The sequence below is a fragment of the Saimiri boliviensis genome, chromosome 1 (genome assembly GCF_048565385.1).
Source record: "Saimiri boliviensis isolate mSaiBol1 chromosome 1, mSaiBol1.pri, whole genome shotgun sequence".
Lineage (NCBI taxonomy): Eukaryota > Metazoa > Chordata > Mammalia > Primates > Cebidae > Saimiri > Saimiri boliviensis.
Window position 1 is genome coordinate 291,433,363 of NC_133449.1, and position 12,979 is coordinate 291,446,341.

Sequence of the window (12,979 nt, forward strand, 5' to 3'; positions counted from 1 at the left end):
GCCTGTAGTTCCAGATACTCAAAAGGCTGAGGCAGGGGAATCATATGAACCCAGGAGGTGGAGGTTGCAGAGAGCCACGACTGCACCACGGTACTCCAGCCTGGGCGACAGAGCGAGATTCCATCTCTCAGAACAAAAAACAAAACAAAAATAATAAGCAACAGGCTCTGAAATATGTTTTGCATGTGTATTTTAATATGGGATTTATAATACTGGGCATAGTCACAATTCAAGCCAAATAAAAGCCTTGAGTTTCTACTTAGAAGGAACCAGGAACCAATGCAGTTTGCACACCGTGGGCCCTCCGATTAACTGTTCCCTGTTTCCCATGCCACCCTGCAGACTGAGGAATACATTGCTTAGTTTCTGTCTATACAAACCTGCATTTAGCAATTTTTTTTTAAAGAGACAGGGTCTTGCTCTGTTGCCTGGGCTAGACTGGAGTGGCACAATCTGTAGCCCTGAACTCCTGGGTTCAAGTGATCCTCCTGCCTAAGCCTCCAGAGCAGCTGAGATTACAGACATGCGCCACCACCCCCAACTAATATATTTAATTTTGTTTTTAGAGACTGGGTCTCACCATGTTGCTCAGGCTGGTCTTGAATTCCTGGCCTCAAGCAACCTCCCACTTCAGCCTCCTAAGTAGCTGGGATTATAGGCACAAGCCTAATATCTTTACTGGCTGAGAAGCAATGAAGCTATTAGAAGCCAAAGCAGTGGCTAAAGGTAAAGAAGGGCAAACACAAAAAAGGGCTTCCTAGGGGCTGGAAAAGTTCTATTTCTTGACCCAGTAAGGTGATATACAATTACACATGTTACACTGCAAAAAAGTTTGGTTGTGTTTTTTTTTTTTTTTTAAGCTCTTCTTTCATGGTTAAAGGGAGGAGGGGGGCATTTCTGGCAGATGGGTAAGACAAATCAAAGTGTGGAGACAGGCATGGGAGAAGAGGACATGGTGTGTTTGATAAGAGGCCATTCCACGGCTGTTTAATCAAACTCAGAGTATATGACTTAGAGTGAGAAAAAAGTAAGGTCAAACCGAAGCCCACATCAATGCAAACGAGAAGGCTTGTAAACTATGCCAAAAGGCTGGACTGTATTAAAGGCCACAGAGGGACCAATGAAAAAATGTTCACCAAAGAGGTGCAATGAGATACACTCTTTTGAAAGGTCATTGTGCCCAGTGTGGAGAAGTAATTAGTGTTGGCAGGTTCAAAGCTGGGAAACCAGATAGGAAGGTGTCATAGTTAAGGCAGGAGATGAATGACTCAACAAGTCAGGAGCAAAGGCACCAGAGAGAAGAGACCAGATTGCTCAGGGAAGAATGAGACACTTGGAGACCATATGGACATGGAGGACAGAATAAGGTGACATGGACAGTCTTCAAGGTTTCTGACTTAAACACTGTTGATGATAAAGTTTGTGACTGAGAGATGGAATTCTGGAGAAGAAAAAGATTTGGAAAGAAAAGTCTCTGCTTATAATTTTGAAAATATGCTAGGTTTAAGGAGCTATGAGGATTTTTCAGTACACAATCAACAAGACAGTATATTTCTAAGTATAAACATGCTGCACATTAGCATCTCCTCTTTGAGTCTCCTTTTATGCCCAAGAATATTTTTTTAAAAATTAAATATAATAACACTGTTAATTTTACAAGTATATGATCACAGCACTTCTAGTCAGGAGACAACAACTTGAAGGAAATCTGATCCTGCCTATTTTGTATAGCATGTACATTTCAAATTTTATCACCTGCTGGGGAAAAGAACTGTACCAAAGAGCTTTAAGATCCTCTAATCTTACCCACAGTAGTCACATCTAAGAAAAGTGGTATTTTGAAATCACCATTTTAGCTGGATTCATGTTTACAAATAAAGCATATGAAGTGAGACATCCTTTTTACTGGGGGCGAAAAGAATGTTCAATGTTAATAAAAGTGCCCCTTCAAAGCTCCACAACCAGCATTACATACCTAGTAAAGGAACAACACCAGAAGCTATGACATAAGGTACACACAGGGAAAGCAACAGCACAGAAATCACTGGAGCTGCCAGTTTACGAACAATATAGTGAAGGTCAATGTTCCGGATGCCATTTGCGTAAACCTGAAACATTACAAAAAACAGTTAGAACAAAGATACAAGACAAATTCCTCCAAGTTATTATAGCAATCTCTAATGAATCCACACAACTAAATCTGCCAACCCAAAAAGAGTCAAACTGTTTACTTTTTCTAAAGTCAAGGCAAATTCTGGTATACCAATATAAGCATGGTGTCCACGAGTTTCTAAAGAAATGTATTTATCCACTAACACTTTGCAGTTAGCTCTGTTAAATGATGAAATAAGATACTAATCTAGAATAATTTACACCTACTTGCACTATACAATACCAGATGACATTCAGTGGTATTCACTGAAGACCATGTAACTTGAAGTAACTTCATATATCTTATGTAAAAGATATGTAATATGTAATGTTGTATTATACAATATTGCATTCATTTTTTTCTGAGTATGACAAGAAAACACTGAAGCAGGAAACGTTTCTGAAAAGCTTGCATAAATCAAATCTAAAGGTATTTTATTTAAAAATTTAGTATGAAAGAATTCTACAGTGAATATAAAAAAAAAGAAAGTCCAAGAATTACTAGAATGTTTCCATCATCATATCCAGAAAACTCTACGAGAGTACTGCAGAGGAAAGAATGGATGAAAATGGAAAAACCTTGGGAACAGAAATTTAGATGGCATGCAGACAGAGATGAGGCACAAGAATGCTGTTTAACCTTTTAAAGGCATGTTTCCATTCCCAAAGACACCTAGCTAACCCAAATGCATTTTAATCAATGAAGCAAGGCATCCCAGTGTTCCTCAACCATTCCCAACCATTTTACTTAAATTTATAGAGGCACATACACATGGCAAGAGAAAATAATGAATAAGAAAACAAAATATTTAGAAGATTAATGATATTCCACAGCCTCTAGTATGAATAAACCTCATCTCCACACTCCTTTTACAAGGGCAGAGTTTAACCTGGTGACTCTAGAGTGGACTGGCCTGCATTCTGATCCTGAAGGGATATGCAGCCAGAAGCCACCAATCCATCACACTCCCAGTGGACTTCAGAATTAGCCCATACCCTAGAGACACAAACAAACACACAGCAATTCTCTGGCTCCCCCATCTCCCATCCCTAAGAATCAAAATCTTGAGGTACAGGCTCTTTTTGAATGAATTTTCCTGAGCACACTTGACTTAGAACTATTGTCTTTACTTTTCATACCTCAAAAACAGGTGTACTTTACTGCTGGAGAACTGTAACGTCTTATTTATGCGGCACTGGCCTAAGAATAAAAGGGGTCCCCACAAGTACATTTGCTAGATAACTAAAGTGTAAAGAAGTACCAAAATCTGTTATGTTGGCTGTTTGGGAGAGAAATTTTCCTTAAATGAATTACCATACTTTCTAGTCTTACTATCAGAGTGCTAAAGCACAATCGCCCTTTTCCAAGGTATTGCCACAACAAATTATTTGGCAGTTCTATAATACAGTAATAGTCTTAGGTACTACGTAGCTAGATCAATCCAAAACAGCTCTCCTTTTGTAATCTATTTTTTCCTCTGCCTTTTCTTTTATTACCTCAAGCAATAACCTTCCCCTCACCCTCAATGTACTATAAGAAAGCATCAGTATCAAGCTTCACCAGAAAAAAAGCACATATTATCATTTTGTCTCCACTTATGGACAGAGTTCTAGATACTGTAAGCTACTGGTTAACCTTCAGATAAAGGGTGGCATAAACGTAGTTGATGAAAATCCATGGGAGTATAGAAGACCACAATATGTTACCCTAAAAATATGCCTCTTTGGCACAGGGATTGTTTTGAGCTGAAGGCAACTAAGAAAGAGTAGATGCAGGAAAACTTTTTGTCCACCCTCTATTGCCTAGAAGCACGATATAAATGTATAAAGATAAAAGGAGCCCATCCCACCTCCCTCTACCAGTGAGGACAAAGACTACCCACTGAAGAGAGCTTCAGACCTTTCTGGGCCTCTAGATGGCACCAGAGGAATCTACACTGCCAAGTTTGACAAAGAAGCAGCACCTGCCATTTGAGAAGCAATGAGACTGTTAGAAAGCATTTGCCACCCCTAGAGACTCAAAGTCCTTTTCCTTTATCTTGTCACTTCTCTAAATACTTATTGTTCTTTGTTGAAGATTAGCTGAACTTCAAAGCAACCTCTTTGAAATTACTCACTCCCTGGGTATCTCCACATCTCCATGTATATATGTATATCTATCTCCATGTACATACAGGAAAGGCAAGTAGCTTGAATGCAAAACATTAAAAACAGCACACTGCACATATTTGTCTACAGCTTGTACTTTCCCCCCAACTCAGAAACATGCCTGGGAGCTATCGCTATCAAAACAAATAACTCTACTTCATTTTTCCAACTCCTGCATTGATATTCCACATTTTATTTGGCCATTCTCTAGTGGTGGACATCTGGATCACTTCTCATTTTTTGCCATTATAAAAAACGATGTATTTGCAGAATCAGCCTTGCGCATGCCTCCTGCATACATGCAGTAGATTCTCAGGTCAAACTGCTGAGTCATACATAATATATAAGCATTTTTAAACTTTGATGGTACCAAAGAATTCTCTAAGGTGATGATTTCATATATGACATATGTACATTAATAAATTTTTGTTTTTCTGTTGTTAAGAGTTTTATCACAGGGTTCCATTTTAACTAAAAAAACGAGGGCTGAGGAAAAAATTATTTTCCTCCCCTACAGTGGTAAAACAAAACCACCATCTTTAAAAAGTTATATATGCCCATTAAACAAAAAGTAGAAAATTCAGCAAAGTAGGAAGAAATAAGAGGTATATCCGCCAAACATAAACACATAATTCCAGAATGTCTTTCCTAAAAACTTTTTTGATTTTGCTTACCTGCTCAATTACAGTTTTCAACCACCACTGAGGACCCATCAATGTTATAGCTGCAATGATTTTGGCATGCAGGACTCCAAGTGCCCAGTCCTAGAGCAAAAAAAACCATTTAACAGATTTCTATGGTTTTTTAACAATAAACCCAGCAGATAGGCTGTATAATTTTCTTAAATTATTTCACATCAAAATAGTTCTACAGGATCGAAAACAATTTTACAGAAGACTAACATATACTGAAAACCCAGAGAATATTTTTTCTCCAACAGCTGAAATTCAATGTTTCCATAAAAAATCGTTCTTCCACCTTTTAAAAATCTATGTGGTTTTCCCAAGAATTAGAAAAAAGTCTGGACATTAATGGAGATCTCAAAAAGCAAATAAAATAAATCCCAAGATTTTATTTCAAACTATCTTTAGGTGATTTCACTGGTTTCAACTGAGCTAATTTATGTCAAATTAAGACTGTGGAGCAAAGTTTGGCCATTCTAAAGGCTTACAGATAGCATCTAGCTTGAAGCATTTGTGGTTCTACTGGGGAACTGTTACTAGGTTCCTCCTCATGGTGCAATGAACTGTTGGCCTGCCCACTTTACAACTCGCCACCGCCACCGGGGAGTCAGAGTGAGGACTACCTCCTCCCTCCCCATCACACCCTCTCCCAACCACCAAGTATTTCTTTAAATGCAAATGAGATCATGAATGTAAACTTCCCTGCTTAACAACCCTAAAGTCCTTAGGCAAGGCACACAGAACCCTTTATAACCTGGTCTCTATCTAGCTTATTTTAAAAAAACAAAGAAAGAAACCACATGTGACATTGAGACTTATTCTTACATAAAACCAACATCTTTACAGAGAAGACTGGAGTCCTTTGGGAACTACCTTAAATCCTGAACCCTCCCCAGTGATAACTACTATTAGTTTTGGGTACATACCAACCATGATTTTCCCCATTCATTTGTCTGTCATATATATATCTGGGATATAGTCATCTATATCCCATTAAAAAAAAGTATCATTTTTATACAGACTTTGCTCTGACTGTTAATTCTCCTCTTCACCGTCTACTATCTTGAGGCCAATGTTCCCATTTCTTTACTGGTTTGATAGGTTAGTCTTCTAAGGATCTTCTTCAAATGGGGTGAGAGGTTGATACACACACTGAATTCTTGAATACCCTCAAATATCAATCTTCATCCTCGTAAGTGAACAGCTAAATGATTTTTTGTCTGGGTAGAGGAAGCTTGATTTTTGTCCCTTTTATCTCAGCTGTCTACAAATTCTCTAATATCTTATGATTTTCAGTGCTACAGAAAAAAAGTCCAATGACAGTCTCGTTTTTTTTGAAGACTGTATACCCAAATAAGTGTTTTTCTCTTGAATTTAATCTTACCAAATCTGGTGAGCCCTTTCAACCTACGGAATCAGATCTTTCTTCAATTAAGTTAAATTTTCTCCTAGTTTTGTTTCAATGCTGCCTCACATTTGCTCCTTCTGGAACCCCCATTATCAGTACACTGTATCCCAGATGTTTCCTCCAAAACCCTTCTCTTTCTCAATTTCCTCTTCCATTTTGCTTAGTGCTTTGCATTAATAATCCTCAAGGCCTCCAAGCCGAGGCCAGTGGTGACTGTCCACATCTTTTTTCACTACTAGATTTGTCTGAAATCCATGCCATACAGCTCCACAACTGCGTTCTACTTTAGAGCTGCTGTTCATGTATGCGTGCAAACATACTGCACTTGGTGTCCTGTGTGTTTGCTCTTCTCTGTGGAAGCTCATGGCTCTGCAAGCAGTTCTCTGTCAAACTGGCTTCTGTTCTGACTGCTCAGCCTTAACTTCCTTTCTGTGGCTGCTGAGTCTCCTGCATATAAAGAACTTGTTATAATTTCCTCTGCAGCCTCAAAGAGGCTTGGGCCTGGCTGAGAATATTCTAAAGGGCTTCAAAAGCATCTTTTACCTCTTCAGACCTTTAGAATGACCGTCCAAACAGTCTCCTACTGAGGAATATGAAGAAAGCTTCCCTGCTTTTTCTACACCCTTCCTGTCTCATGGGCAGAGAAGATGCAACCCACCAATTCAGCTTTCCCTCGGCCTTTTGGGATTCCAGCAGACAACCAAATGAAATTGTTTACCCAAGGAGGTCCACGATCACTGTGATTCACGCTAAAACCCCAGTGCTTTGCAGTCCTTTCTCGCCAGACAAGACACACCATACTAGCACCTCTGCTAGAATTCCAAGTGAGCCCACTATCTCACAGAGCTGCAGCCACTTGCTGCAGGAAAAACAAGTAGCTTAAATGAATGGAGAAAAAACAAGCTGTTCCTTCAAAATCTTGGGGGTTAAATGCAAAACATTAAGAACAGTACACACAAGTATCTGTCTATAGCTTGCGTTTTCCTCCCACTCAGAAACATGCATGGCAGTTATCGATATCAAAACAAATAAATCTACTTCGTTTTTTCAACTGCTACATTGATAGTACACATTTTATTTGGCCATTCTCTACTGGTAGACATCTGGATCGCTTCTCATTTTTTGCCATTATAAAAAACGATGCATTTGCAGAAACAGCCTTGCTCATGCCTCCTGCATACATGCAGTAGTTTCTGAAACGTCAACTGCTAAGTCATAATATATAAGCGTTTTTAAACTTTGACATTACCGAAGAATTCTCTAAGGTGATGATGATTTCACAGGCAATGCTGAGTACTATAAAGACCACCAAAAATACAAGTATAACTAGAACAAGTTGCATTTATTTCTCATTGCAACAGAGGAGTAACATGCATGGAGAACTTGGGACCCCTCAGTAACAGTGTGCTAGAAAGGGCTTATTATTACAGGATTTCAGCTTGTGTTAGGAATCTGAGGATTTAAGGAATTAGGAATTTGGTCTGTATCAGATGCTATTAGAAAGCAGAGCAATCTGTGAATGGTTATCTTAATAAATAAATCTTATCTAGAAAATGGGGGAGAAGCTAAAACTGTAACTGGTAATGAAGCAGTAGCCAATCATGTTAGCCAGTAAAGGGGAATGTTTGGTCATTTTTGTGGTTTGAATAATGCTCATGTTCTGTGTTCAGACACGATTACAGAGGGCCTTGCTTTTGTCTTCCTCTATCATGATCAGAGTGACGGGGTATGATGTCAGGGCTGCTTTGCCCCTTTTTAGGGCTGCATATTGTATAACATTAAAAGGCAGATAGTATCTGCTTGTCTCATTTGCAGCAACACTATGCTTGATCACTTGACTGGGTTAGGATACTGTACTGTCAGCCTGACCCCTCCGCTAGTTGTGTGTTTACCTTTGAGCCCATCAAGTAATCCATAAGGTGACACTTTGCCACCATGCAAACAACCACTTCTACACTGCAATGATATAACATACCTGCAAATTCTTTTCCCATCATGTGGTAGGGGGTCTATGGCCTCTTCCCTTGAATCTTAGCCAACATTTGTTACTTGCTTATACTCAGTAAAATGTAGTGAACAGTCATGCTATAGGGCTTCTGGCATGGGATCATAAAAGATGATACAGCTTCTTGCTTCTGGGGTCACTCATTCCCCTGTACCTTGAGGTTACTGAGCTATGAAGGAGGAGCTCCATTCAACAGCCCCAGATAAGTATCAACCAACAAGCATCAACTCTCACACTGTTGAGTGATAATACCTCCAAATGATTCCAGCCATAACTGTCAAATCAATCCCAGCCATTGAATCTTCCCAGCTGAGGCCCCAGATATCACAGAGCAGAGACAAACCCATATGCAGTCTTAATATCTGACTCACAGACTATGGACAAAAGTAAAATGAATGTTTTAAGCCATAAAGTTGTGGGGTAACTTGTTACACAGCAACAGCAACTGAAGATCAATCAATCTTTCATCTGTTGGGGCCGACATCCATTAACAATCCTTGTCAGAATCAATTATTTTGTTAGGTATTACAAAATAGTATTTTTCTAATTGTGTTAATCTCTCTACCTTTATTTGCTGGCATTTTTCTGTAAAAACAAGATAGCTCTTTCCTTCAATTACTGATACTATTTGACTACCCTGGAACACGGCTCTTACAGAAAGGCATAACATATGCTTAATTAGGTCCTCCTTAACTTAAAATGATGTTAGGTCCTAATAAACCCATCTTAAATTGAAAACACTGTTAAGTAAAAAATGCATTTAACACATCTAACCTACAGAACATCATAGCTTAGTCCAGACTATCTTAAATATGCTCGGAACACTTACATTAGCCTACATTTGGGCAAAAGCTTCTAACACAAAACCTATTTTATTGTTTGCCTTGTTGTGTAAATGAGGTCTAACAAAGTCTATTTTATAATTACGTAGTGAGTATCTCCTACAATTTACTAAATACTGTACTGAAAGTGAAAAACAGAATAGCTGTATGAGTACTCAAAGTACAGTTTCTACTGAATGTGTTTCACTTTTAACCATCAAAAAGTTAAAAAGTCACAAGTCAAAACAGAAGTCAGGTCTGTACTGCTTTGTGTTACTCATTTCTCACCTATTGTAGTCGATGAGCCAGACAGCCTACACAGGAGGCAGTTTCGCACATATGCATGCCATGTCTTACTCCAGGTCTGCCTGTCGGCGCCCTCGGGGAATATACTTTTTCATTTCCTACCCACTTCTCTGTACGCCACTAGTTAGGCTGGCTTAGATATTATCTCTTACAGAAAACTATACCTGAAACTTCCAAAGCTAGGTTAAATACCTCTCCTACACAATGCCATGGTTCCTTGTGCTTCCTCTAGTTACACCACACAACACCTGTGTACCCGCCTAGCTTTCCCACCAGAGTATAAATTCCTCAGGAAATTCTGCACTAGCCTCATTTTCATCTGGGTGATACAATATAGGATGTGGGTACACATTAAAAGCACTTAAATAAAATTTTCTGGTAAAATGAAGTTTGTGGCATTCTCCAATTGGAAAGCAGAGAAAGGGAAACATGGCTCAAATAATTTCCCTTTTCTGAAAAATCCACTGCAATACACTAAGAGAGAAAAACAAAGCTAAAAAGTCTTTGAATGACTCAAGTCAATGCCTAGCTCTTTCCCCCCAATACCTACTAAGAACTTGAAATCTTAATTCTATAATATTAAAAACCTCAGGCTCTAAATATAATAGAAAAGTTCAATTTCTTTTTCCATGAGCTTTAAGAACTTTGCCATAACTTACATGGTTTCCCTCGGGATGCTCTTAGGTTTTTGTTTGTTTGTCTTAAGACAGGGTCTCACTCTGTCACCCAGGCTGGAGTGCAGTAGCATGATCTCAGCTCACTGCAACCTTGGCCTCCCAGGCATAAGCAATCCTCTCACCTCAGCCTCTTGAGTAGCTGGAACCACAGGCCCACACCACCACCACTGGCTAGTTTTTTGTATTTTTGGTAGAGAAAGGATTTCGCCATGTTGTCCAGGCTAGCCTTGAACTCCTGAGCTCAGGTGATCCACCTGCCTTGGCCTCCCAAAGTGCTAGGATTATAGTTCTGGGTCACCACACTCAGCCAGAATACTCTTTTTAATGAATCTGTGACTTAGTGAGAAAACACGCTATAATAATTCAAAAGTATTAAAGCCTCCAAGTCAAAAGGATTAAGACTCACTCTACCACAAAGGTGAAAAAAAATCAATACCTATTTGCATTTTCAAATATTAGAGAAGCTTAAGTGAATAGTAACAATTTAATCTATAAAGTAAGCTCTTTTAAAGGAGTTATAAGACCTGCATATTTCTGAAACACAAGATCAATTAGACAGCATTAAACAATTTTGTAAGGTTCCTAAAATTAAAAATAAATAGATAGTCTTTCTAAACCAGCTGCTTAAAATCACCTAAAATAATTAAGAATTCTTTTTTTTTCTTTTTTCTTCTTCTTTTTCTAAGACAGGCTCTCACTCTGTCACCCAGACTACAGTACAGTGGCGTGAACATTGCTCACTTCAGCCTCAACCTCCTGGACTCAAGCGACTTTCCCACTTCAGCCTCCCAAGTAGCTGGGACCAGAGGTATGAACCAATTTTTTATAGAGACTAGATCTTGCCATGCTGCCCAGGCTGGTTTCAAACTCCTGGGTGCAAACAATCCTCCCACCTCAGCCTCCCAAAGTGCTAGGATTATAGGTGTGAGCCACATACCTGGCTCAGATTATTTTCTGATCCCAAATCCTTAATAAAATAACATGAGCAAAAGATATACATTTACCTGCCATGGATAAAAAAGAGGAGTCTGATCCAAGGGAACCCTCAGGGGAGCAACAATGACCAGCTCAAACAGGAGCCCCAGAAGGAGAGGGACAACTCCAGCCAACAGCACTGCAACTATCAAAGTCTTCATGATCTATTAGGAAACAGGAGACCATATCATTAAAGAGGGTCTTTCTGACTAAGCCAAATTCTCTTTCCATTTTGAGGTTTAAGACCTGATGCCTAACAGAGCAACTACAGTCATCCCTCAGTATCCACGGGGACTGGTTTTAGGACCCTTGCAGATAACAAAATCTGCAGGTGCTCAAGTCTCTTACACAAAAAGCACACAGGTGGCTGGGCTGTTTTTTCTCACAATCCAATTCTCAGGATTAGGTTTTTGTTTGTCCAAGAAAAGCCACCGACTAGCCAAGGCCCCTGTTTTAACAGTGGCCCACCCATACACAGGCTGATCTGTGAACCTTGAAGTGGACTCGTACCCAGGAAGGGCTCTGCACAATCCTAACGTAATAAAACTGATCAAACTGGATCCCTCAAACAACAGCATGGTCCAGTAGAACTTACTGTACTGAGAGAGAGTGTGTGTGCATGTGTGTGTGGATGCACATGCATGCTCATGCACATGTATTAAAAAAAATACTACTAAGTGATCCAGTAAAAATTTTATATATATATATATATATATATATATATATATATATATATATATATACACACTTTAAAAAATACAGATGGGGTTTTGCTTTGTCGCCCAGGCTGGTCTCAAACTCCTGGGCTCAAGCAATCTTCCCACCTCTGCCTCCCGAAGTGCTGGGATTACAGGGATACACCACTGTGTCTGGCCTGTTTTTCTTTTAAACCTCAAATACATCTGAATGCAGGACTTTGAACAAGAATGAACCAGAAAGCCATTATCTTAAAAAAATTTTCCTTCTAATTCAAAAAATCAACTATTGAAACAATATAATAAGGAAATAAACGTGCAAAAAAAAATTTAAGAAGATGATTGGAAAAGTATTCACTATTCCTAACAGACAAGATTAGTCTTTTATTACAAAAACGTACCATGAGAGACCACTCTTTAACCTTCTGGAAGATCACTCTGCGTCCCTGAGGCATCCATGCTACCAGCACTGTTACAGCCCTTATGGTTAGCCAGCAAACATAGAGACCACAAGCAGCTGTGTAGAGCTCATGGATTTTGGCAGTCCCCGTCCAAAATGACATTAACCAACGGCCAGCAAATACTGAAAATAGAAAAGCTGATAAATGAGAATGTGGCTAGGTAAAGAGAATTGTAATCTTCATGTTGTTCTATTAGTATTTTCACATTAGGAAAAAGATACCGCATTCAATATAGCAATGTCTTCATCAAAAAAAAAAAAAAAAAAAAAAAAAAAGACAAAAACCACAGTATCTGAAGAGTACACGATTATTTGACGAAATCAACCAAAATAAAGTAAGTTAAATGGAGGCGAATACTCCTGGGAATTGCACTCTGATTTGTCATGCCAATTACTTGTTCTTTTAGGTCTAAAAAAGCTTTTGGGAGAATAGATGTTTTTGCTGTTTTTATCACCAAATGAAACTTTTACGAAAATAATAGGACAAAAGAGTGGAATTTCTTCCTTTTATTTGTGATGTCAATACTTTTAATATTTAGGAACATTGCAAATAATTTAGAGTAACTTTCTTCCAATTGGCTCATGCATCAAGACAGAAAACTATGCTTATTTTGATAAGGAGTGGGCACAATAACATTCTAAAGCACAAT

The 12,979-nt window shown here is 38.8% G+C and overlaps 1 protein-coding gene across 1 annotated transcript in view; it reads right to left on the bottom strand.

The window, feature by feature from the left end:
• MARCHF6 (membrane associated ring-CH-type finger 6) overlaps positions 1-12,979 on the bottom strand; it is an 89,798-nt gene that overhangs the window by 9,170 nt on the left and 67,649 nt on the right. The window contains exons 21-24 of the mRNA XM_039479121.2: positions 12,271-12,452; positions 11,204-11,338; positions 4,974-5,063; positions 1,976-2,108 (exon numbers count right to left, since the gene is read on the bottom strand). Coding sequence (XP_039335055.1) covers positions 1,976-2,108; positions 4,974-5,063; positions 11,204-11,338; positions 12,271-12,452 — 540 coding nt within the window. The remainder of the gene's footprint in view (positions 1-1,975; positions 2,109-4,973; positions 5,064-11,203; positions 11,339-12,270; positions 12,453-12,979) is intronic.